At 35.9% G+C, this 27,789-nt stretch overlaps 2 protein-coding genes across 2 annotated transcripts; both read left to right on the top strand.

Moving 5' to 3' along the window:
- Positions 1–10,176: 10,176 nt before the first annotated feature.
- LOC135616200 (cytokinin hydroxylase-like) lies at positions 10,177–12,928 on the top strand. The gene is made up of 5 exons (XM_065115391.1): positions 10,177–10,535; positions 10,628–10,857; positions 10,964–11,205; positions 11,524–11,899; positions 12,236–12,928. Exons 1-5 carry the CDS (start codon positions 10,250–10,252, stop codon positions 12,656–12,658), a joined length of 1,557 nt encoding a protein of 518 aa, XP_064971463.1. The 5' UTR covers positions 10,177–10,249; the 3' UTR covers positions 12,659–12,928.
- Positions 12,929–24,581: 11,653 nt separating this feature from the next.
- Positions 24,582–26,448, top strand: LOC135617549 (uncharacterized protein At1g66480-like). Its single transcript, XM_065117893.1, has 2 exons — positions 24,582–25,209; positions 25,999–26,448. Exons 1-2 carry the CDS (start codon positions 24,640–24,642, stop codon positions 26,041–26,043), a joined length of 615 nt encoding a protein of 204 aa, XP_064973965.1. The 5' UTR covers positions 24,582–24,639; the 3' UTR covers positions 26,044–26,448.
- The last annotated feature ends 1,341 nt before the right edge of the window (positions 26,449–27,789 follow it).

Genomic DNA, 27,789 nt, shown 5'->3' with positions numbered 1-27,789 from the left:
GCGAACGTTATAAAAAGGAGGAAGTCCGGGTGGGCCACCGGAGGTGCACTTTTGAGACGGTGGAGCGCTTTTCCTCACGGCCGCGGGCCTTATCCGCAACGCCATTGGCCGAGGCGAGGAAGGGCATCCGCTTCCCGGCACTCCCATTGGCCGCGGTCGAGATTTCCCTGCGGGGTCCACGAGGGGGAGCTCTCGCCCTCGCCATCGGCCCGGGACCGCAGCAATAATTCCTCGTTTGGAAGAAGGAAACCCGGCGGCGGTCCCCCGGACAAGTCGCTCAGTGTCAACGTCTCCCATGGATTGCAATCTTAAAGGTTCGATCTTTATTTCGCCATGGTGGCGACGACGACGGGCTTTTTGTTCAACGCGGAATTGCTGATTACTTCTGGATCTCTGTGTCTGCCAGAACCAATCTTATCCTCGAGGAACTGGCGAGTGCTCGAAGAAGCAAATCTGTTCCAGGTTTGCTAATACAGCGATCTTTGACAGAGCTCTATCTGTATCTTAACATGTATAATAAACTGCAAGGAGCATTAAAATCCAAAGATGGTTGAACAGACAGAGCTTTCAGAGGCAAAGAAGGATGAGCGACTGCAGAGTACGCTCAAGACTTGTATGGGGACTTCTAGTGGGCCTCTACTGTACCTTTGTACTTATGCGGAACACCTCCCTGTCAGAAGTGAGAATAGAGCAAGGTATTTGGAGAGCCACGATAGCTCACTGACCCACAGAATGGGCTCCTTTGTACAGATGTGACTGTTTACCTGAGGGAAAACGGGAAACAGTGATCCACTGTTCATGTGTGTGAAGTAGTGGATGAACATTTTGCTGCACAAGTGCAACATGCCATCAGCTCGATTAGCTTACTTAAACTGTTTGGTGTCTGGTAATGGCATCTGCTATTTGTTTATCTGCAGAGATAAAGCACAGGTTAAACAGATGAAAACAGTCTCTTTTCAGAATTAAATGATCATGTTAATGTTAGCATCTCTGTTCCGAGATAAGAAGCTGTGCGTCAGGTATTGTTGTATGTCTGTGAACTCGTTCCATAAATGTCTCCGAAAGTGATGCAGAAATTAAAGAAGGGATGTGGCCAGATATTAAATGTCAATCATCATAACTGGGCTTCTAATCATTCATCTCATAATGAATGGATGATGATAGATGGCGACAGACTATACCAGCCCATAAAACCCTTTTAAGGAAAGTATAATAATATATGCAGCCGATTGAACAATTTGCTGCTTGATTATCTAATTCATTAATATAATATATATTTATATAAATTTAAGATTTTTTTTCTTAAATCATGATGATTGATTCTTAAATAATAGATTGATTGAGGATTAGATATATAAGGAATATAAAATTATCATTCTAGACTTATCTCAATTATGATCCTTTATCATGTCTTTGAGCTTTCATGAAAGTCAATTTTGGAATGATATAACATGAAAGTCAATTTTGGAATGATATAATTGAAATACCCTATACAAAAGAAACCTTACAGAGAGTTAGCTAGTCGGTGAGAAACACATAGTTAACATTTGAAAATTTGATCTTTAACAAAGTGAAAATCGATAACAATGTATTTAATGTGAGAATATAATATCGAGTTCGAGCATAAGTAGGTGACACCAATATTATCACGGTATATTATTAGAGTGGACTATGAGGTAATATCAAGTTCTATAGTATATTGGTGACCTACTTGAGTTTTAGAAGTGGATCTTACGATTATATTATGTTTCTTGAAACTCTAATTGATCATGTTTATTCTAAGGTATATAATGTAGGTTGATGTAAATATTTTATTATTCATATTTTCTATCCAATCAGCATCTACGAAGGTATAAAGATGAAGGGATGAGTATTTATAAAGAAGAATTTCATGATTGAGAGTTTATATCGCATGATATAATTTAGTACAAATTAAAGTATGATGGAGCTATGAATTATGATAATTTATTGATTATAAATGAAATATTTATACATGTAAGAAAGAAATATTATAAGAAACCAAGTATCTATCAATACTATGAGGGATCCATAATAGGGTTACCATTATATTATCCGAGTGACTCGGTGAAGAAGAGTGGGGTGATAATTTTTTTAGCATAATATATATTTTTATTCTTGATAATATATTTTAAAAGTATTTTTTTGGAGATAGAATAAGTCTATAAGATGTGAACATTATTTCCACTTTCAAAAAATATCTTAAGGTTCTTAGGACTTTGATGGATAATTGATCTATTAATTATGTAAGGAATTGCTTGATCTCCATAGAATTATTGTCAGTGATGATAGTGTCATCAACATAAATCAATAGATATATATTGTATCTTTTTGTTATTGTAGGAATAGAGAGATTTCAGATTTGGAGTTGATGAAGTCAGTTGACATAAAAATAAAAATAAAAAAAAACTAAGTTTGATATATTAGGCTTTTGGAGATTGATAAAGTCTTAGCTTTTCATAATTTACAAACATAGTTTGGATATTAAGGATGGATGAAGCCAACGAGTTGCTATATAAAGATATATTCAGTTAAAGTCTTAAGAAAGTATTGTTAACATCTAATTGACGTGCATCCTAGCTTTAAGTGATAGTCAAATTTAAAATGAATCAAATTATTATCAATTTAACAACTAGACTTAAAGTCTTTATGAAATCAATACTTGATTATTGGTGAAAATTTTTTACTGTTAAACATGCTTCATATTGGTAATGGATCCATCTAGGATCTACATAATTTAAAAGATCTACTTACACCCGATGACATTTTGTATGACATTGTGAAGCAAAATATCATATTTCTCACATATGGCTTTTAGGCTTTGATGATGCTTGTGGGTTTAGTAGGGTCGAGTAGAGAGCATATGGTAACATAAAAATTAAGGATTTAGTATGGTTTAAAGATGTCATTTTTGGTATATGTTGTCATGTGATGTTTAAACTCGATGATATTATTAGGTTATGTTGATGGTATAAGAATTGGTGAAAAGTCAATGATATATTCCTCATCAAACTAATGCACTTTCACTTATCGAGAAGAGGACAAAAATATCATTTGTGGTGTTGAGGGTATTGCTTCATCGAGCATCATATAATAAGTTGGTGAATAGGTGGATGGAGAAATTGCATAAGAGGTGAAATATTAATAAACTAGAGTAATAAAGGAGTACAAGTTTAAAGGAGAACTATTGATTGATGTGGTAAGAGGTGTGCTTAAGGGGGTTTGATATATAATGATTTGAACCCAGCAATGAATGATTATTGTAGTGGCTCACATTACTAAATGAGCAAGATTTGAGAAGGAAAAATATAGACTAAACAAAAATAATATTATGTGATACAAAGATCTTATAAGTTTAAGGATTAAAATATCAAAAAATATTATTTTCAAGGGAGTACCTAATGAAAATACATAAATCTTGATGTTAAATTATGTAAAGCATAGATACGTAGCAAGGGATAACATAAATAATCAAATACTTTGAGTTTTTAAAGATTTAAAATTTTATAAAATAATTTTTCAAATTATGACTTGTGTTATAAGATTAGGGTGAGCATATGATTAATGAGGTAGATCATAATTTATAATACTACTAACCAAAAAGTTAATGGTATGGAGGTTTAGTGTAGAAGGGTGAGACCAATTTCAATTATGAGTCGGTGCTTTCATTCGGGAGAGCCAACTAGTTGAGATGTGTATGATGGTGACTTGAGATATTATATATCACATGATGAGGGATAACCTGTTAGAGCTTAATATTCACCTCTCCATTAGTATAAACTATTTTAATAGTAGATTGAAAGAAATTTTTGATCATCTTTGTAAAATGAGTAAAAACAAGGTAACTTTAAATTTATGTTTGAAAGGATAGAACCATATAGATTTAGTGAAGTAATCTATGAAAATAATAAAAAATTTAAAATTATTAAAGGAAGTAGTTGAAGCAAGACCCCAAATATTTACATAAATAATTTTAAGTGCCTTCAAGTAGGATATAAAAGATGTTATAAAAGATAGCCTATGACTTTTATTATTGATGCAAGCAGTAGTAATCTTATTAATTTGAAAGTTAGAAGAGAGTTATGAAAAATTAGTTATTATTGAATAGAGGATGATGGATGACTAAGACGACGATGTCACATATCGATTAGAGTAGCAATTGAAGCAAAAGTGATTAGCTAGGTGATTTATGGAGCTACCAGCCACTTGTATATATTATCTTTATTCTTGTCTCAAACTAAGGATACTCAATTGCTCAAATTTTTTACAAGAAATAAGTCATAAAAAAACTCAATAGAAGTGTTATTTTATTTACATAATTGAGAGATATAAAAAATGTTCCTTTTGATATGAAATGCATATAAAATATCATCAAGTATAAAAATATTCATGTGTAAATTAAGTATCATAAAACCAGTGTAAATGATAGGGATTCCATTATCATCACTAATGAGAATGTCTTTGTTGCCACCATAGTTGAAGTGGATAGACTCTACAAGTTAAAGGTGATATTATGTGAAGCACCTAAATCGATAATATAATTGGTTGAATAAGTAGTTAGATTAGTCATGATGTTTGCTTGAGGCTAATTAGGTATGTCATTGGACTTTAGTTAGGAATGACACATATTGGTTTTATGACCAATCTTATCACATAATTGATTGACGACTTTTTATTGACTATAGTAGTTATTAGGGTGTCATGCTTCTTAGTAATAGTAGTAGTTGAAGTTATTTTTTAGGTTGAAATTGCCACAATGATTAGTAGGTTGGTAGTAGAGTGATGGATGATGATTGGGTTACCCACATGTCCATAATGCATCTTGTTTAAGTCTTTATTAAATTTCTTATTGTTTTGATTGTTTTAGTTTTCTTTGCCTTTAGATTTTTTTTTAGAGAGTTATGATTGCAAGTCCTATCATTTTTTCTTCTTGTTTCATATAAGTTTCATGATTAAGTAGTTTGTCACGTAGTTCTTCAAAAAATATCCATGAATCAATAGTAACTATCAATTCTTTATATTCATTTCCTAAGTTGAGAGTGTGAACGATGACTTCTTCATTACTTAAAACATGACTCATTAAAGCTAAATCAATTACAATAACCTATAGAGTTTGCATGTAATAAAAAATAGTAATCCCTTGTTGAGTGATTTTCATTAAAGTCGATAGAAAAATTAGAATGTGAGTGCGAGAGTGATTGATAAATGTGATTTATAATTTTGACCATAGTTATACTGTAGTGTTATAAGAAGAAATCGATGATGCTATGGAGCTAATGATTGAAGTTTGGATAGATTGTAGAAAAAGACGATCTTAACATAATCATAACATGTGATCAGGATTTATCATTAAGTTTATTTCTCTTGGTATTTGAATCTTTTCGGGTGGAGAAGGAAGAGATCTATCGATGTAGCCCACTAAATTCTAGAAAATTGGTGGATATGAGCATGATAGATTATGAAAAACTATTATTTTCAGATAAAATAACAATCGAAACATCAAAACTTAAGGAAAAAAGATATGTTAATAATAAGTGTTGTCTAAGAAAGAGACTGATTAGAACTATAGAAGAACTATAGAAGTAATCACAAGAGATACCATAAGTTGTTAATGCTATTGTTGAAAAAAGATGACTTCCTTGCACTACATTTAGTGTTGTGACAATTACGGTTGTTGATCCTAGGTAGCAAATGGAGGATGACACTAATTATATCTAATCAGATCTAGAGTAGATCATATCTGTGTTAGATCAAGCAAATCTATTCTGATGAAATCCCCTTTGATGTCTTTCTTCTAATAAGATCCAACCAAATATGTAACAGATATGATAAGCATAGACAATTTAGGAAGTCGTTATCTACTTTGTTTCGTGCCTGATGTAGCAGATCAGATGATTTGAAACAAAGTTGGTGCAACTAGCCTTCATCTTTGGTTGTAGACAGTAGACATAAGTTGCTATTGCTGTTGTAGTAGCTACAAAGTAGCAAGAAAAGGTGGGATCACATACAAGCATAGCACTTTAGTGTAACAATGTTCTACTAGCGCAAGATCAAATCAAATAAAATAAAAAAATCAAGACGAAAAATAAAAATTATATTAAACTTCTCAACAAGAAAAACAATCTTGAACGACTCTTAGACTTCAGCTTTATAAGCTTGAATACTTCAGGTTTGGATTGATTTAAACATGTATATATTACCTATTTATAGATATAAAATATAAAAGTTCCTAATATTTATAATTCTATTTAACCTTAGTTAAAAGATAAGACATCAATTTGAAATCTTTCAAAATATATTTTAACGTTTTAAACTAAGAATTATTTATCCACATAATTCTATCTAATTTTATTTAAAATAAAAAATATTAATTTATGATATTCCAAAAATATACTTTAATTTCTTAACAGTAACGATTGTAAATCAGTAAGGAAGGCACAAATTGAGAGGAGGTATCGGTGAGTAAGAGAATTTTTTTATCAGAGTAGAATAGCAAGAAAGAAGATGATGTCATAGTTGCGTGTGTAAATCAAAGAAATAGTTTTCGATGAGAAAATGAAGCTTGATCCCTAGCATTGTTCTGGAGTGATCTGTTGTTCGTGAAGTAGAGCATAGATTTGCTTGCTAGAAGAAGCCCATGGTGGTAGACGTTGATGTCCTAAAACAATAAAAGAGGAAGAAATCACTTCCCCAACATAGGAAATAGAGGAACGAGCAATGCTAAGATAACTCCGTTGAAGAATAAGAGAAAGAGGAAATCTTACTTAAAAATAAGAAGGCTTTAATACCACAAAGAATATCATGATAATCTCAAGGTAATTTAATTTATACAGATTTGGGGTAGACATTTTTTTCAATTATATGCTCAAATCATGCACATATATCATAGTGATTAATTCTCAAATCATATAGATTGATTGAGGATCAAAATACATAATAAATATAAAATTATCATTCTATATTTATCTTTAATCCGTCGAACTTTTAATTTTTTTAAATTGCATGTTAGAGAGCATCAACAGCATTGCTATCAAAATTTAATCCGAAAACGAACTGCAAATTAACTTAACTATGAGGAATCCAACAGCCAGTGGAGTTGGAATATCCCACTGGTCTCGCCACAAGCATCTTCCATGATGCCACACCGAGAACACGAATTGCAAGTTCGGATATCTTGCATTCTTTGAACTCGGTGAGGAGGGCAGAGTGTACAGAAGATTTGGGACGTCGATGTCGACGTCGAGCCCATGCTGTGGCTGAGCAAGACGATGGATTTGCATCGACGTCTGCGCGTAGGCCATTCACCAAATGAGTCGAGTAGATCTTGGCCCTATTTTAGCGGTGTCAGCATCCGTGAGAGTGACTTGGCTTGGTGGCATCCCATGATTTCCCATTCTTCGGAGCAAGACGCCTTTGCTCCGACCTCTGTCAGCATGGGCTCCTCCTCCTCTTTATCCAAGTGCCTTTGGGTCCCCATCGAGCTTTGCTTGGTTCGTCGGAGGTACATGCTAATATAGAAGCACTAAAACAACGCCACTTAAGCCACGAGTGTGGAAGGGCGTCCAAAAGTGTGATGTACACGAGCCGATCGTGATTCGAGTTGTGACATGACTCGGTGCTCACTTACAAAAAATTGCACATTAAATCAAATTGCTTCTCTAATAAATCCAAAACAAATTGAGTCAAGATAATGTTTTGTGTAAATATATACAATATGCTCTTACAAAATCTCTGGTGATGTCATGGGAAAGCCACAAATAGATTCAAATGTTGCTATTTATAAGAAATTGAATGTAGCCGTGTCAGCATTTTGTACGCTATTTAATATAATTTATTTTGTTATAAAAAAATAAATATAAATAAAATATAACGATTATATTTGAACAATTGTATTCATAGTATGATTTACACTTTGGTTTATTGAAAAGAGTGAAATAATGAATTATCAAAATTTTCTTTTATTTCATAAATAATTATTTTTTTAACCTATGCCAATTTGATTTTGTTTTAAATATTTAGACCAAATATTCTTATGGCGAAAAAGAATGTTTCAATGGGTTGATTCTTCCGTACCTCTCTCACCATTAAATTGTTCCAAATTCTCTCTAAAACACAAAGAATATTAAAAATCTAAAATAAATTAACACTTGGAAGGAACATATTCTACGTAGAATTCAAAAACCAGATATAGGTGTTCAGAATAACGACGCATCCTAAGAAAGATATGGATGGAACCAATTCCATTGGGTGTTTCCAAATTGGTAAAACGCATTGAGAATTACCGGAAAACAATAATAATAAGAAGTAATTGTTGACGTGATTTATATTAAATTATTTTGAAATTTATTTATTTTAATTTTAAGGCAACAGGTATTTCTTTGTGTTGTATTATAAGCCATAATGACTTATAGCGAAGCTAAAGAAGGATTATAGTAACAACAATGATCCAAGTACATAAAATTAATAAGCCATGTATTATTAAGTTCATTTCTGTGAAGCACTAACGCGTCTTGTAAGACAATAAAGCGCGGAGGCTTTTGTCAATACAAAGCATAGCGATAGTCAAAATCTATGATTTTATCCTTATAAGTAAGAAATTTTTATTTGTAATCGAACCTTAGCACCAAAATGCGAAACTATGTTAATTTTATAAGTTATTGGTGCTAAACTATTGATAAATTTTATAGGTTATTGCTGCAATATTAGTTGGTTGAATGGATGCAAGATTTAATACAAAAAAAAAAATTCAAAGATTAATTTATCTTTGTATAATATATATTTAAAAAATATATATAATATAATATGTAAAAAAGTTAGGTTATTAATACACTGATATTATAACACCTCAAATTAGTCCCGTATCGAAAGTGAAAAAGATTAAGATTAACTTATAAAGATATGAGTATACTATTATTAATTTTAGTTTAAACATTTTGATAAGTGGATTAGACCAAACGAAATTAATCGATCAATTAATCCATTCGTGACAAATATATTTTTAAAAAATAATTTATAATATGAATATGTAATTTTATTTTTTCTATAATATAACGAAACTCATAACCTGCACAGGATTCCAAGTAGAATTTTTGACATCTCTATATAGAGATATAATCTACACACATCAAATGTTTATAATAAAAAACTGCTGATTAAAGGTAAACACCTCCTCAAGTAAAGCAAAATGCTTACATTTATCACTTAAAGAAATGCATGGAACTATGAGTTAATAGTCCAAAGCAAGATATTCTAATGCTGTTACCGGTCACCTTGGAAAAGAAGGATAAATAAATCAGTAAAGAGTATTTATGTGCAAAAGCCATGACTTTTTAGAGGGAGGGGAGGAAGGAATGCAGTTTCTAAGCATGCCATCACATTTAGAACAATGGCATGCCATCATTTAGTATAGCATGCCAAAGCATTCCCACTTCTGTTCCATATGCCATGTATGAAAGCCCACTGAGCCTTGATCCAATAATTCAAGTGTAGATGCACATCCAAAGCAGATTAAGAAACAAAAGGGAAGTGTTTGTTAGACTGGCTTGGGCATGGGCAAGACCAAATCAATTGGATGGGAGAAGAGATTTAGTAAGGACTAGTACAAGAGAAGGTGGGTGTGAACTGTACACATAGAACACCTTTTAATTTTAAATTTTTTTTTTTTACTTAATGGATGTGATTGGCACTTTACATGAACTGTGCCAAGAATACATCTATCAGCCTTTCCATGGATATCTAATCAACTGCATGCAGTGAACACAATATTTAAGTTAAATATGTTCCTTATCTTAACATTGTTTTCTTCTTTTTTAGACTTCTTTTTGAGGTTTGAGTGGAAGCACAGATGCTTTCAGCATGGCCCTTTTGTTTACCAAATTGGTTTTTGTCAAAGAACAGAATATGAAAGTGAGTATCAAAATCCATGGTCATAACTTATCTTTTGAAAATTCTCAAGATCTTTTTCACTTCTTTATTGAATTTTTACTCCTGCTTCTTATTCCTCAAGCATTTTAAGTGGCTTGCAGCAGGAGGATCCTTGCAGATAACTCTTCTACTCTTTTAGCCAAATTGCATTGAAGCATGCAACTCTTCTACACATTGCATTTTCTAGTTAAAGGAATCAACCACTGGGGGTTTATATAAAGAGAACCACTGACGGTCTCAGTGGCCATAACACCTCCCGTCTACCTCCTTGGCCGCATCCCCTCTTTCTCTCTTTAAGGCTTTGAAGATGGTGTTCATGGCGCTCATGATACTGATACCGGGCGCGGTCGTTCTGTCCTTGTTGCTGAGAGCAGTATGGATCACCATCTCTTGCTACTACTTGACTCCCAAGCGCATCAGGAGAGCGATGGCGGAGCAAGGAGTTCACGGCCCCGACCCACGCTTCCTTGTCGGAAATCTAAAAGACATAGCCGTCCTCGTCAAGAAGACTACCTCCGATGACATGGAGGTGATAGGTCACGACATCGTCGGCCGCCTCATGCCCCATTACGTCCTCTGGTCCAAAATCTACGGTGCGTAGCTCTCTTTGTTTTGTGCTTGAACTCATTTCATGCACGCAAAGTTTCACCAGCATCTTCTCTAACCGAAGTTTTTCTTGATTTAGGCAAGAGGTTCATGTACTGGTACGGCAGCGAGCCGAGGTTGTGCTTGACGGAGACCAACATGATCAAGGAGCTCCTCTCATCCAAATATGCGCAGATCACCGGCAGGTCTTGGCTCCAACAGCAAGGATCCAATCACTTCGTAGGGCAGGGCTTGTTGATGGCTAATGGCCACAGCTGGTTCCACCAGCGCCGCATCGTGTCTCCGGCATTCATGGCAGACAGATTGAAAGTACGCGATCCCCTGTGTGTCATCTCGTTTTCGTTATTTGAACGGGTCAATCTTCTTTTTGTACCAACTCGACTTACCGCTACTTGACTATAATGTCATCACCCAGAGCCATGCCGGTTACATGGTGACCTGCACGAAGACAATGATCAAATCCATGCATGATGCCATCGCGACCGGCGACGACGAGGTGGAGATCGGAGGCTACTTGACTCGCCTTACCGGAGATATAATATCCCGGACCGAGTTCGATAGCAGCTACGAGAAAGGCAGGCAGATTTTCCAGCTTCTTGAGAGATTGCAGAGCCTCACTGCTCTATCGAGCCGCTACTTGTGGATTCCAGGCAGCAGGTGACTCAGATATTACCAACTTATTCAAAGAATGAATGGTTTCGCATTCACGTGCGATGTTCTTCTTCTTCTTCTTCTTCTTCTTCTTCTTCTTCTTCTTCTTCTTTCATCATCTTCTTCTTTTCTTACTTAATATTCCCTCCATCCCTGGCATGTCCACAGCTGTCGGTTGGTTTTCGACATGAGCACAGATTTCGAGGCCTGCATGATTCGAACAACTGGCCTCTTCGTGTTGTGGAATCACCATATTGTTAATTCTATTGGATTTGTTCTTGTCCGCACATTGACTGATTGCACATCTAATTTTTTGTGTTGCAGGTTCCTTCCCAGTAGGTTCCGGAGGGAGATCAAACAGATGAAGGTAAGAGTGGAGAGGCTGCTGATGGAGATCATACAGAGCAGCAAAGATGGCGTCGAGATAGGGAGGAGTTCATCGTACGGTAGAGGCCTTCTGGGTATGCTGCTGTCCGAGGCCCAGAAGAAGAGGGAGGGATTTAGCTACAGCCTCCCGCTGGTGATGGACGAGTGCAAGACCTTCTTCTTCGCGGGGCACGAGACCTCGGCGCTGCTCCTCACATGGACTGTCATGCTCCTCGCCACGAACCCGACATGGCAAGAGCGAGCGCGTGCAGAGGTTGCGCAAGTTTGTGGGGACGACCCACCCTCATCGGAGCATCTCCCAAAGCTCACACTGGTAAGCAATTCCACATCCAGGCATGACCAAGAAAAAGCAATTCACATATAAAATATCAGATGAAGCCCATCCGATGACTCATAATGATGATAACGAGATCCGGCCAATCATATAATGATCATCACGTAGCTGCGGCCACCGAATTTAACTGCAATGAATTCCACCTTAATCATCACGTAGAGCATAAAGTATTCGTTGATATGGGATCAGAGGACTTGTGGCCGCACAACGGTTTGACCAGAGGACCACTATAGCTGTGTCAATGACGACTCGCAACGATGCATACCCGTCTGCTTTCTGTTTATAACTACGTTGCATGATCTTTGTTCTTTGCAGTTAACTATGATCATTAACGAGTCATTGAGGCTGTACCCTCCTGCAACCCTTCTACCGAGGATGGCGTTCGAGGATATAAGGCTGGGGGACCTTCACATTCCCAAGGGACTGTCCATTTGGATCCCGGTGCTGGCGATCCACCACGACGCGACAATCTGGGGCGAGGATGTGCATGAGTTCAACCCAGAGAGGTTCGCCGGTAGATCCTTTGCTCTGACTCGCCACTTCCTGCCGTTCGCCTCCGGACCTCGCAACTGCGTCGGGCAGGCCTACGCCATGATGGAAGCTAAGATCATCCTGGCCATGCTTCTCTCCAGCTTCAGCTTCGCCATCTCCAATAATTACCGGCACGCGCCGATCAACGTCCTCACCTTGAAGCCAAAGTATGGCGTCCCCGTCCACTTGAGACCCCTCAGGCACTGATCTTCCTACCGAGACATCCCTTTTCCGTTTTCTTCCAACGAGAGTCGTATTAAGGACTTCGAGGGACATGCTTTTTGAGGAGGACCAGAAGATGAGAAGAATATGATGCAAAAATAATGTGCCAAGCATTCTGAATGCCCAGTCGCCTTCAGTAAGTCGCTGAAGGCCGCAAGCACAGGTTTTTCATGCTACTGAGCGTGACCAAGTGTATCATAAGGCAAATTGCAATGTACTGGATATGCTTCTTATAGTTTTTTAAGGAAAGGTATGTGGATGGATATGATTCATTGGTGTCCGATGAGAACTTTGGCAGGTTGGCCTACCTCTCAAAAGGAGACGGGAATGTGAAACGCCATTGATTGTTGCAAAGCAAGTGCAGCAACTAGTTGACAAGTTCCCCCATGTATGTGAGAGAATTTGATTCATGTTGTCAGCCCCTCTCATTATGCTTAGCTTTGAACTGGGAAGGTAGAAAGCATCAGGGGGCCCATCTCTTTAAGCTAAGATGCCCACTATCACCAAGTAGCTAATGATTTCATGAGCAAAATAAAATTCTTGGTCCTAAAAAGATTGTCTTCTCGGCTGATGAACAAACTAGTGTCTTGAGAGAGTATGTATGATATTGACCCTCCAATATGTAGAACCGAGAAAAACCAACTCTAGGAAAGCTAAATGACCGAATGAGAACTAAGCTTACGCGAGCTGAGCTCTACAACTCCAGCTGACAAGCAGCAAGAAACTCATCGGCTTAGTTGGTTTACAGCTGCTGATCCTTCAACTTCAAAACAAGCTGAGGGCTTGTGCGGGAACCTAATCTGAATCGATTGTTCATTCAATAACAGGAGCACGTGTCTTCCTAACGAGCTTGCTTTAAGTTAATGGGCAGTTGGTGGACTCCGAAGTGCTTTGTTTCAAGGATTAAATTAAGCTATCACTCGAATTACTTTATATCAGAGAGCAATGTCCTTAGATGCAATGAAGAGTGGATAAACCCTAAAGGTTCGTAAAGGAGCAACTAAGCAGCATCTGAGGCTTCTCATGTGCCATCCCATGATATTTCTGTAGCTTAAAGTTTAATGTGAAGTGCTGCTCAACTTGATTTAAAGCTTGCCAACTTTCCTCTCTACCATTTTCTAGCTTTCTGCTTGTCGTTGTCTGTCATGACTCATTCCACCATTTTCTCAATCCATTTGTTACTATAAAAAACTTCTCCTTCCTACATAATGTGGTACACATCCAATCAAAACCGATTCTTCTTTAGGACGCCATTTAGCTTGCATGAAACTAAGCTCATCAAGATTTCAAGTCGTCTCGACCTTGGATTTTTCCCAGGATTGAAACTCGGTTAAACTCTAGTTGGACTCAGTGAATTGTTGATGCTTGGTTAACTCAGATTCGCTAAAGATTTGTGTGCCAAACAACAAAGATAATGTGCTGAAATAGTATACGAAAAGAGGAGCAATTTTAACTGACTCCAATAAGTTTGGATATCAAACAGCTCCATCCTCTTCTTTCGTTGCTTTCGACCGAACTTTCCTCTCCTTTTCACTGTCACAATAGTCTCAGTGCTCCGCTTGCCTTCTTAGATTGCCGCACTCACTCACAATTTTAACGGACGCGCACTCATCGCCTGTTGCGGGGTCGCCCGCTGAACTGCTCGAGCACCATGTCATTTTTTACGCTACATGATCTCCTGCATCCACCACGATAGGAAGAAGATAGATAGATCGGATAGTGCTGAGACTTGGCATTGGTGGTAAGTTCCCCATCGAGGCTCTCTCGCGCAGGCCATGGCACCGTCTCGGATTTAAGAGAACAGGTAAGCGGCGGCCTGTGCATGTAAAGAGTCAATGTTCTCCCCATGGCCCCTTCCGTCACCATAGAGGCAGCAGCTATGTCCCTAACATGGAAGTTAGATTTTAGGTATGCTGACGACGTTGATTAACCCGTACATGTCATACGAATTTAGATGATTGTTTAACTTGTTAGACTGGTCGTGATAATTAATTAGTGGCAACTCTGTTCGCATCGGGAAGTGTCTATCTCTTTATAGATAGACACAACGACTGCATCGTGTAGATGTTCATGCATCGAGTGGGTATCGGTAAGTCACATTAAAGAAAGATTTAGATCCTCTCGATATTATATATAGCTGCAAAGCAAAGCTAAAGTTCATCCCCAACATTTGTTTTTAAGCAAGACCTCATAGTTGGACATTCCAAGCCTCGTTAAATAACTTAATTAGAAATCAGAAATAACTAATGTTAATTAATAATTTAAGTTTTACTATAATCTAAATTATAGCAATCTAATTTAATTGTTGATTCATTCAATTATGATTTACAATCTAAATTATTTGAAATAATATATTTCTATAATTGAGTTCGTAAATAATTCATAAAAGATATGATGATATATGAGTGAACATAATTATTGATGTTCTTATTTATGTACTTAAAAAATTATTTATTTTTATTATCCTATTCATATTATGTACATATTGAATGTGATAGTGGGATTAATTTGACAATACAAATTATGAGGTCATTTTGAACTACATTAATAAGGGATAATAATGTTGTTGTGGTATATTAAAGGAAATATGATATTAATGATATACAACTGTTATGACTCGTATTACTAGTTAGACTTAATATAGAGTATTATTGTATTTATTAGACTTCTTAATCTATTTTTTTATTCATGTGTATATGAATGATTTTTAAAATTTAAAATCCAATTGGGTAAAATTATAGTTTTATAATTTTTATTTTTTATTTTTTTATTTTGAATATATCTTACTAATTACTTGACTAAGTGGAAGGCTGTTAGATTATGTAGCTTTATATAGTTAGGTAAGATATATTATGAATATTATTAGATTATAATTATAGTTATCGACTAATAAAAAAAATTAATTATGATATATAAATATACGAATATATTGATGTGTTGATATGTGATATTATTAAAATATTACATATCTTGTCTCATCTCTCATTACTCATATGAATTAGTCAATGAGATATTATAAATCTTTTTTCATATTTCTTTTGTCTCTAAATTCATCATTCATAATGATCTTATAAAAGATAGAAAAAAAAAGGAGATAGTAAATCTAATTTTTCTTACAAATCATTGTCATCATAACTTTAACGACGGTACATTCGTAAATTAGATAAAGAATTTTAGAATAATATCAAAAGTTATATTTATAAATTTAAATATATTATTATTTTATTTTAGATTTCAATACTAAACGAAATTGATTAACCCGTACATGTCATACTAATTTAGATGATAATTCATCTTCTTATCTTAGACTGGCCATGCTGATTAATTAGTGGCAAGCTATGTTCACATGGGAAGTGTGTCTATCTCTTTATAGATAGACACAACGACTGCGTCATGTACATGTCATGCACCCAGTGGGTATCCAATAAGTCACATTAAAGAAAGATTTAGCTCCTCTCGATATTATATAGCTGCAAAGCAAAGCTAAAGTTCATGTGCAACGTGGTTTTTAAGCAAGACTTCATATTTGGACATTCCTAGCCTCGTTAAGACTTCCTGTGGGCGTCCAACGATGCACAATTTTAGAGTAATGAGATCTGCAAACACACCTCCATTATCGCCGTAGCTACAGAACACATAAGAAAAGCTAAAGCAGACGAATGAGGATAGATAAAGCAATGGTTTTGTTCATGCCAAGCCTCATCAAGCATTTCTGTGACTTGGGTTAACCTCAAACCCGAGAGACGCACACATGGTTTGCCACCCTTTTCATGCGCTGCGTTTTGCTCTTCTATAGACAAAGACATTTGCAGCAGGAAAAGGAAGCTCATAAAAGATGAGTTCTAAGATCAAAATGTTGGGTCCAGCCCATATATGGGCTTGGACCAGATGATTTGGATAGTAAGTTTAAATTTTATTTGTTAAAAAAATTGAAAAGAAAAAAAAAACGTGCACAGCGAAGGCGTCTATGAAGTCAATACTGACGGCGTGAGAAAGAAACGAAGAGAGATAAGATAAAAGGAGAAAAAAAAATTAAGGATTTTAGAGGACGATGAAATGGCTAAACTTTGTTAGTTTTGATTCAAATTTTATATAGAAAATTTTATAATAAATTTTATAATCTTAACTGTATCGATTTATAGTTTTTTTCTTTCTAAGATGTTTTCCTATTATATCTACTTTGTGAGATTTTTTTTTTTATGAAATCCATATTTGATGATGACGATGATATGTTAATGTTGAATCAAGATATGTATTCTTGATATTACTATGATTCTTTGGTTAACCAGTTATTATTATTGGTTACAGTGGAAGTTTGAGGTGGACTACGGTCCCGTGATTTTTTTCGTATTGGGTTTTTCACATACAAATTCGGTGTCTCACTTTGTGATTGATTTATTGTTCTACTTGTTATGCTGCTTTAGTTAATATTTATATTTTAATAACAAGTTGGTATTTTGATGAGAAACTCATTTTGATACACAAAAAGATAAAAGAATTATTCCGTTATAACAGTTTTTCCCAACAAGTGGTATTAGAGCAATATGTTATTTGGTGCTAGTTTTTCTTGTATGATTAAAATGGAATAATCAGATGGTATGATTAAATTGAACTCATCAAATTATTCCATGATGGAAGATTTGCTTTATTGCAAAGATTTATATAAGCCCATCAAATTTAAAGATAAAGTTTCCACTGTTAAAGTTGAGGTATGATAAGTTCAATATAGAAAAGCTATTGCCTATATTAGAAGATGGATGAATATAAATTTTGCATGAGTATATTTCTGTTGAAACCAGAGCTGATATTGTTCGACAAAGATTAGAAAACCTTTTTTACGAAAAAAACAGTAAGAAATATAATTTCTCTCCTTATAAGACTTGTAAATTTGAAGTACAAAAATGATGATAACATTGTTGAGTACATAAGCCTATTTCAGAGTCTTGCAAACAAGCTGGTTACTATGAAAATGAATATAGATGATGAGATGCAAGGATTATTACTTATCAACTCTTTACCAGAAAGTTAGGAAATATATGTGGTAACAATTTGTAACTCGAGAGGACTTTAACTATAGATATGATTAAAGATAGTTTGTTAAATGAAAATGTCAGAAGAAAAGAACATGGAGAATCTTCTTCTGGTGCATTTGTTACTGAAAATTAAGAAAGATGTGGAAGTAGTCATAGTAGAAATTCATATGGTTATAGAGGAAGATCCAAGTCTAGAAGAAATATCAAATGTTTCCACTATAACATGTCAGATCACATGAAGAAAGAGTGTATATTTTGGAAGCGAGAACAGAATGAAAGGAAGAAAAATAAGAAAGAAACCAATACAATTGCTACTAATCACTATCATTATTATTTGTGATAATGATTATGTTAGTCTTGTAGCTCAGGACAATAACTAGGTAATTGACTCTAGTGCTTTATTTCATGTTACTTCTCATGGTGATTTCTTCATATCTTACACTGTTGGTGATTTTGGTAATGGAAACAATTGTACATATAAGATTGTGGGTATTAGAGATATTTGCTTAGAGACCAGTATTTGGAGCAAATTGATACTCAAATATATCAGACATGTTCAAGATATTTGTCTTAACTTGATATTTACAGACATATTTGATGATGAAGGATTTACATGCTATTTTGGTGAAAGCAAATGGAAACTTACTAAAGATTCTCTAATTATGGCGAGAGAAAAGAAACTTAACTCTTTTATGTCATAGAAGCTAAACTACATAAAGGAGAGATTAATGCAATTTAGAAGGGTGAAAGTATAGGTCTTTAGCATAAGAGACTTGGTCATATCAGCGAAAAGGGACTTAAACTCTTGCTAGAAAGTAGTTCTTACTAAAGTTGCAAGGTACTTCTCTTAAATATTGTGATCATTGCTTAGCTGCAAAAAGCACATAGATTTACCTTTCATACGTATTTATCATCTAAAAGATCAAATGTTATTGATTTGATTTATACTAATGTTTGTACTATGCAAACTAGAACTCATAGAGGTGCTATTTATTTTGTTACTTTTATTAATGATCATTCTAGAAAAGTTTGGGTTTTCGTTTTGAAATATAAAGACCATGTACTCGACGTTTTCAAAAAGTTTTATATCAGTGTTGAAAGAGAAATTGGCAAAAAGCTAAAGTGTGTTCGAGCATATAATGATGGCGAGTATATGGGTCCTTTTGAGAATAAGAATTATTACAAGTTCCATAGTATTAGTCTTGAGAAAATAATTCCTAAAACTCCTTGGTAGAATAGTATGGCAGAAAGGATGAACAGAACCATTAAAGAAATGATTAGGTATATGCTTTCTCATGCTAAGTTACCTAAGTCAGTTTGGACGGAGGCTATAAGAATTATAGTTGACCTGATAAATCTGTCTACATCAATTCCTCCGAAAGGTGATGTTCCAGAGAAAGTATGAAAAAGAAAATATATATCTTATAATCACTTGAGAGTCTTTAGGTATAAAGTATTTATTCATATTCTCAAAGATGAGAGGTTCAAGTTTGATAATAAGGCAAAAACAAGTATCTTCTAAAGATATAGTCATGAAGAGTTTGGGTACAGATTATGGGATCCAGTGAATAAAAAGATTATTAGAAGCAAAGATGTTATGTTTCTTAAAAAACTAATTATTTAATAATGATAATAATATTGAGAAGTCAAAAATCTCTGTTTATATTTATTAGAGTTTGGGTCCAGTTCTTTCACCTATAGTTTATTATGATCATGGGGGAGATGAACAAGAAGATTATCATGAGAATGCCAGTGATGATACTCTTACAGTTGATGATGTTGAACTAACTGAATAAGCACCTCCATCACCAACTGTAATTCCATTGAGAAGATCCATAAAAGAGTGACAACCATCTACTAGATATTCTCCACATGAGTATGTTATGCTTATTGATGGGGGAGAGTCAAAAACTTACTAAGAAGCTATTCTACATGAGCATAAGAATGAGTGGGTTAAAGCCATACAAAAAGAAATGAGATCCTTACTTAAGAACCACACCTATAACTTGGTAAAGTTGTCTAAAGAGAAAAAAAATTTTCAAAAATAAATGTATTTACAAATTGAAGACCAAAAATAATAACTCACAACAAAGATACAAGACACGACTAGTTGTGAAAGGATTCAGTCAGAAGAAAGGTATTGACTTTGAAGAAATATTTTTTTCTATGATGAAAATACCCTCAATCCGAGTTGTTATTGGTTTGGCTACCCGCTTAAATTTAGAAGTTGAGCAACTTGATATGAAAACATCAATTCTTTACGATGACTTAGAAGAAAAAATTTATGTGAAACAACCATAATGTTTCGAAGTCAAGAGAAAAGAAAATCTAGTGTGCAAGCTTAGGAAAAGCTTATATAAACTTAAACAATCACTTGGATAATGATATAAGAAATTTAATTCCTTTATGATGAGTCAAGTATATAGTAGAACCATATCTGATCAATGTGTATTTACAAAGAAGTTTTTAGATAATGATTTCATTATTCTCCTGCTATATGTTGATGATATATTGATTGTTGGCCATGATACTGGTAAAATTGAAAAACTTAAAAGAGAGCTAAGTAAGTCTTTTGCTATGAAAGACTTGATATGAAGATTCTTCATTATAGGAGGAAAATGAAGATTTGACTATCTCAGGAGACTTACATTGAAAATGTTCTTGAAAGATGCAACATGAGTAAAGTCAAAGCTGTTTGTTCTCTACTTGCGGGTCATTTCAAACTTAATGAGTAAAGCCAAAGCAGTTTGTTCTCAACTTGCCGGTCATTTCAAGCTTAGTTCAAAACAATGTCCTACAAGTAAGAAAAAAAAAAAAATATCCAGAGCACTTTACTCATCTGCAATAGATAGTTTGATGTATGCTATAATTTATACTAGGTTAGATATAGCTCATGCAGTTGGAGTTGTCAATCGATTTCTCTCTAATCCTAGTAAGGAACATTGGACAGCAGTAAAATTGATATTAAGATTTCTAAAAGGCACTTCCAGATTATGTTTATATTTTGGCAGTGATGAACCTATGCTAGAAGGGTACACATATACAAACATGACAGGTGATATTGATTTCAAGAAGTCCACTTCAGGATTCTTAATGACATTTACAGGGGGAGTAGTCTCTTGGCAGTTTAAGTTATAGAATTGTGTTGCTCTAATAATCACAGAAGCAGAATATATAGCAATTACTGAAGCCTGCAAGGAAATTTTGTGGATGAAAAATTTTTATAGGAATTGGGCTTAAAACAGGAAGGATATATTATTTATCAGAATGTCATTCATCTTTCCAAAAATTCAACATACTATTCTAGATCTAAATATATTGATGTTAAATGTTACTGGATTCGTGATGTGCTTGAAATGAAAGAATTGCACTTGGAAAATATGTATATCAATGAAAATGAATCAGATATGTTGATAAAGTCTTTACCTAAGAAGAAGCTTGAAGCATGTAGACGAAGAGCGGGCTTAGTACAACCCACCATATGAGTTAGAGGGAGAGAATTGTTGGGTCCTGCCCATATGTAGGCTTGGACTATATGATTTCAACAGTAAACCTAAATCTTATTTATTAAAAAAAAAGGTAGAGACGTGCACAGTGAGAGAGAAAAGAAGAAAGAATTCAACATATCAGATCCAAGCATATTGATGTTGTCACTGGTAGATTTGTGATATGCTTGAGATGAAAAAATTATACTTAGAAAAGATACATATCGATGAGAATGTATCATATATAGATAAAGTCTTTGTCTAAGAAGAAGCTTGAAGCATGTAGACGAAGAGCGGGTTTAGTACAGTGAGCTGGAGAGAGAAAATTGTTGGGTCCAAGGATTAGATGATTTCGACAGTAAAACTAAATCTTATTTATTAAAAAAAAGGAAAAAAAAAAGGAAGAGACGTGCACAATGAGAGAGAAAAGGAGAAAAAAAAATTAAAATTTTTGAGGATTTTGCTATATAATCAAGCGACTAAATTTTATTAGATTTGACTCAAATTTTATATAAAGAATTCTTGCAACAATTTCTATAATCTTAATGGTACCGATCTACAGTTTATCCTCTCTAAAGTACTTTCATGTTATATTCATTTTATGAGATTTAAAATTTTCTTTTCATGAAATGAATATATGTTAATATTTTTGATGGTATTATGATCATTTAGTTATTAAAACTTATTGTAAACATGTTATCATTATCGGTGATAAACATGTTATCATTATCGGTGATAGTGGAAGTTTGTGGTGGAGTATGGTTCTATGATTTTTTTGTATTAGATTTTTTACATAAAAAAATTAATGTCTCACTGATTTATTGTTCTACTATTTATGTTGCTCCGATTAATATTTATATTTTGATAATAAATTAATATATTGATGAGAAACGGAAGAAAAAAATTATTCTAACAGTTTTACCTAAACCAAAAGCAGCGAGGATCATCTGTGGGCAGATTAAGATAAAAGGCTCCTGGCAGTGGAGATAGTGCTGTCGATTACTAATCGCTCTTCACCTTGGTGGATAACAGAACTGGTTCCTCCTAAGCTATAAGTTTCCCATGAAAGCTTGCCTTTATCATCCAGTGAAATGGCCTGCTCTTTTAACATCATCTAAAGTATCATCCAATGAAATGTTAGCCTACTAATTCTACATTAACATACATCGAAATGTTTCCTACATCAAGTACTCGTGAAAGCGTTGACCATGCAGAAAACTTTCTCCAAAAGGTTCAGAAAATGTTGCTGCAATTAATCGTCTGTCGATTTCAAGTCAAAGCACTGTCCCTCGTCATCCAAGTTCTTAACTGCACTTTTGTGCTGCAAATTGAGACTTGACTCGATTTGTCTACAAGCATTTGGAGCAATTATATTTGCACTCTTTAGCCCACACAAGCCCAACCCGACCATGGGACGGGCTTGGGCGGGTCGGGATTAGTCTGTGAAGTCTCAAGTCAGCTCATTTGGATTAGCCTTGTGATACATTTGGTGTTTGATTGTAGATTGCACAGTCCCTCTCTAACTGTAGCTGTTGTTGCCGTCAACGGTAACATTGCAACCTACAATCCAACAGCCACCATTAGTATCTCTGATCAAAAAGTCAATACCACCCTTACCTTATTGATCACTGTTGAGCTTATACCAACTCATGTTGGATCTTCCCATCTGAGAGCTATAAGAGAAACCCTTTTATTCACTTGCGGGTTAGGAAGCAAATCAACCATAATGCAATGAAAAACAAAGTCAATCAGACAAGTAACATTCTTACAAATCCACCATGGAAAGGTAGCAACCGAGGAGTCAATCTCATGATCATCAATCCCTCTCTTTTAACGTTGAACCCTCGATCCAGTCAAAATAAGTGGATAAATTCTGCTGTTCATGTGATTGTAAAGCCTCTACATTAACCTCATTTCTGCATGCCCCACACGAAGGTTCATGGAATTGTTTCTGATGAAGGTCACAAATGTTCATACCAGGAAGATGACCTGCAGTTGGACTTTTCCTAGCAAATTAATGGGGTTTAGTAGAATTTGTTGAGGCAATTTGTTTTTTCTCACTGATCACATGAGTTTGGAAAGAAGAAAAAGGGAAGAAAATAATCAAAGAACAAATTTGTGGTGTTATTGGCACGTGAATAATGAGTTAAATTCACACTTCAGCGATGGTTTGTCTCTACGAGTTAAAAGGAGTCTTCCCCTTCTCTCTGTCGTCATGAAGCAGTCACGGTGACGAAACAGCTACTGTCGCAAAAGCGAGAGCCGACGAACAATCCCCGTCCAACGAGAGCTGCAGCGTCACCCCGCTGTGGTGAAGACAAAGTCGTCGCTACTCGGCGCTTTGACAGAGCGACCTTCGCGACCACTCCTAACAAAGAGTTAAATAAGCATTTAAATCAAAAGCCGTGTCATTAACCAGTCTCACTCTGACTTCTTCAAGCGATGTTCCCCGAACCTGCTGCGGCCTTTGCTTGCTAACGACAAAGACTCAGCGCTGCAGCCATTTCAGGCCCGTCAATCACGGGCTTTGTTCCCCTAACACTGGGATCTTGTCCTCCTCCACCAGAGCCATGATAGTTACTGAAACCTTTCTTTTGGATAACCATGTAGTGGACGCAGTCATCCGGTTCATATTCAGTTACCAGCGCGAAAGCAGGGAAGAAATGTAAGACGACAGCTGACATGAACACCGTTCAAAGATTAGGTCCCACTCGCTTTCAGATCGTATCTACGTACGTGAAGGCATGGATAAATCTAATGCAATAACCTCTCCTACATTTGGTAAGAAATCTGAATAAAAACTACGTCAAGATTTAAGAATATTATAATGTAAATAAAATTGGTCAGCATATCGTCATCCAGTGGTACCTCGTACACTAATATCAATAGCCGGAGGAAAGGGGTCGCTAACTTCTTCCGGAAAAGTCAACTCGATTTCCATCATCGAGAGGTGGCAGGTGGGAGCCTATGTGAGACCTCCCTCCGTTGTTACAGAGAAAGAAGGAAAAGAGCTGATTGTGTGCGGACCATAAGAAACATGTAATAAACTTTCATGGAAACGTGCTTTGACCATCACGCGTTGATCATGGATGACATTGCGCCAGACACGCGATCTCTGGTGGGTGGCGAGTACTTGGTTTTCACTGCGGCAGTTAAAGGATCCGAAGGGAAGTGATCGTAAATACTGCGGAGGCTGAGAAACTTCGTAGAGGAAGAAGACAATCGAGGTTTCATGTTTTGTGGTGGCCACAATAGAAAACCCACTTGTCTTTCTAGTAACCCGTCAAACTTCCGGACATCTTCGTTTCATCTCAGTTCATTTGACTGACGACTTCCCACGTTGCTCACAGTCCACTTCTCTGTCTCTATATATCCCTGGACTGATCTCGCTCCCCCTACCTTCCGTTCCCAATTCACTCCCCCATCCGAGAGGAAGAAGTAGAGAAAGATGGGTAATAGCTTGAGCGGAAAGAAGCGAATGATAAAGGTAATGAAAATAGATGGCACCACCTTGAAGCCGAAGCCTCCAGCTCGGGCCGCGGACGTGCTCCGAGACTACCCGGGCTACAACCTCCTCGAGTCGGAGGAGGTGAAGCGGCTCGGCCACCGAGCCCGGCCGCTTGACTCTCATGCTCACCTAGAGACGGGGAAGCTCTACTTTCTTGTAGAGCTCCCGCGGGCACCCGATCATCAAAGAGGTCCGCGTAGGGTTTGGTCCGGGGAGCTGCAGGTGAGCGCCAAGGAGCGGCTGGAGAGCCTCATGCTCGCCCGTCGAGCCATGTCAGACTTGTCCTCGGTCGGCCGCAGCTCGAATGTCGAGGCGGAGGAGAACATGGATGAGTCGATCCGCCTTAAGATGAGGCTTCCCAAGGCCGAAGTGGAGAAGCTGATGCAGGACAGCAGGAATGCGATTGAGGCGGCTGAGAAGATTATGAACCTGTGCGCCATGACGGACGGTGGTGCCCCAACGACGACGACACAGCTGCCGGTACCGGCAGTAGGAACTGGACGAAAGGAGGTGCGTGCTTTTCTCTGCTTCTTCTCTGCTCGCCAATGAATCTTTAGCTCGATTTGTGGGATCAGTAAGCGAACTCCTGCTTCCGAGCTCACTCACTGTGTTGGAATCTTGAATCAAACTAACGACAAGCACACGGAAGATATGATTCTTTTTCCTTCAGATCATAATCGGGAATACGAATATGATCTGTAAGCGAATTCCAGAAAAGGTCATCAACCTAGTTGATAATTAGATGGGCATTCCTAACCCGTACATGCAAAGCCGGTCCAGCTCTGCGTTCCATTTGGAGGAAGAAGAACAAGCTCCTTCATGGTTCTTTTTGGGTAAAGGAACAAACCTTTAAGCATAGCTTTGGATCAGAATCATCTTTCTTGTTTTAGATCTAAATTCATGGGAATATTTGGAACTGCTCTCCACCAGCTACTCTTTCTTCTAGTTTCAAAGCTAATCTTAGTTGAGAATGACATGGTGAAGAATCAACACCCCATCTGCCCCGCTGCTCTTCACAGCCAATTGATCAACAATATTATGTAAGATTCGGTAGGAAAATCCATGACCTTTTCAAACTCGAGACCTGTTCTTCTCGTTTAGACTTGGAATTATGGTTTCGTTGAATAGCTGCACTGAGGGTGACCGATGACAGAAACATCATTATGAACTCTTAAAACGTGTTCACCGTACACAGATCAATTATACTGCTGAGAACTAAATATTCTTTTGATGCAGAAGTTAGATATCTATTCATCTAATTCAGCTCGGGTTGAGTCACTGACTGATTCACTCTTGCAGAAGCGAGCGAGGTTTGCAGCGGCGCCGGTTGAGATCATCGCCTAATTCGTCATCCATGCTGCTGAAGTTCTGATCCATTCGGCACAACTACTGATCAAACCAGGAGGAATCAAAGGGGAAACAGATCACTGACATTTTTTCTGAAATTGAAGCCTGTGGTGGGTTGAAATTCCAGTGTTTCCTCCTTTCTCGTCATATGGTGTTTTTGGTGGAATCAGATAAATGTAATGTCTGATAAGGTAGGAAGGAGCATGATGGATACATGGCATACGAGCATGTATATATTGGTAGTTAGTAGATCTAGTTAAGATGGAAGTTAAGGAGTACCCTATATTGTTTGTTATATTGACTTTTCGAGCATTCTTATACATCAGAAATGCTCAAATTGGGTTCACATATATTTTGTACTTAAATAATATTTTAAATTTATTTAAGCTGGGATGAAAGTAAGTAATTGGTATACATAAAAAAAAGAATAATCGCACTTCACATCGGATGTGGCTGTGGGGCCTACCTAATTATTCTGTCATTGGTTCTACTGCCTAAAACCTTATACATCTCACTTTAATGCCCATTTTTATAGCTCAATCATGCTTGCGCACGATCTTGTACTGGTCTTCGCGCATGCCATGTTTTGACTTGTCCCTTATCAAAGCTACACATCAACAATATAGTTGATATCTTAGCATCGTGGGGTCGATCGATAACTTGATATCATGTGATCGTTATGCCTTAAGTGTTATAGTTACATCTATGATCATTGCACATTCCTCATATTTAACATGGTGTGATCCTAATAGAGTGTGTATTCGTCTTTGATATTTTTGCACATTGTTGGGTAAAGCTCGGTTTGGACAATTGAGCTTTTTTTGAATCCAAATGTTAATTAGAAGGTAAAAGGTGAGGGCAACGAATTAGAGATCAGCGAGCTTATAGTGAACACTAGCGAGAGAGAAAAATTAGGATTAAGTTTTTTCGCTTGATGATCAGTGGTCAAATATTTTTAGTTTTAGTCTAAATTTTATTCAGAGAATACTTACAACAAGCTCTATAATCTTAACGGTGTTGATCTACAGTTTATTCTCTCTGAGATACTTTCTTGCTATATCCATTTTTGTGAGATTTAGATTTCTCTGATGAGATCCATCTTATTTGATTATGATATATTATTATTGAGTCAAGATATATGATCTTTTGATGAGATCCATCTTATTTGATTATGATATATTATTATTGAGTCAAGATATATGATCCTCTGGTTATTCTAGAGAAGATTTACTATAAATCTGTTATCGTTATTATCGATAGTGGAAGTATGAGGTGGATTACGGTCCATGGTTTTTCCCATATTAGGTTTTTCACGTTGTTGATTGATTTATTGTTCTATTGTTTATGCTATACTAATTGATATTTACATTTTGATATCAAGTTATTTTGATGAGGAACCCATTTTGATAAACAAAAAGGAAAATAATTATTCCGCTTTAACATATTTTTCTCAATATTGTAATCTTATTATAAAAAGAACCTCTCATATGTATTTATAAGCTCTCTAAGACTCCCAAATTTTAATAAATTTAATTATAAAGACTTTATTACTTAGTCTGAAGTTTTATCGGGCACGCCGACGATGTGTTATGAGAGAATTCAACAACCATATATATATATATATATATATATATATATATATATAAGTTAATAATCTGACTAATAAAGGAAAATACGTCTCTGCATCAATAACTACGAGATAGACTCGTCAACAAAAGTTATATGGTCGGATTCCAAATTGCT

Source organism: Musa acuminata, chromosome BXJ2-7 (genome assembly GCF_036884655.1).
Source record: "Musa acuminata AAA Group cultivar baxijiao chromosome BXJ2-7, Cavendish_Baxijiao_AAA, whole genome shotgun sequence".
In the NCBI taxonomy this organism is placed as follows: Eukaryota; Viridiplantae; Streptophyta; class Magnoliopsida; order Zingiberales; family Musaceae; genus Musa; species Musa acuminata.
This window is presented reverse-complemented; position numbering and strand designations above follow the sequence as displayed.

Coding starts and splice junctions, on each gene's coding strand:
- LOC135616200 (XM_065115391.1), top strand. CDS start 10,250: ATGGTGTTCATGGCGCTCATGATACTGATACCGGGCGCGGTCGTTCTG. Junction 10,536..10,627: donor CCTCTGGTCCAAAATCTACG/GTGCGTAGCTCT, acceptor TTCTTGATTTAG/GCAAGAGGTTCATGTACTGG. Junction 11,900..12,235: donor ATCTCCCAAAGCTCACACTG/GTAAGCAATTCC, acceptor TGTTCTTTGCAG/TTAACTATGATCATTAACGA.
- LOC135617549 (XM_065117893.1), top strand. CDS start 24,640: ATGGGTAATAGCTTGAGCGGAAAGAAGCGAATGATAAAGGTAATGAAA. Junction 25,210..25,998: donor TAGGAACTGGACGAAAGGAG/GTGCGTGCTTTT, acceptor TCACTCTTGCAG/AAGCGAGCGAGGTTTGCAGC.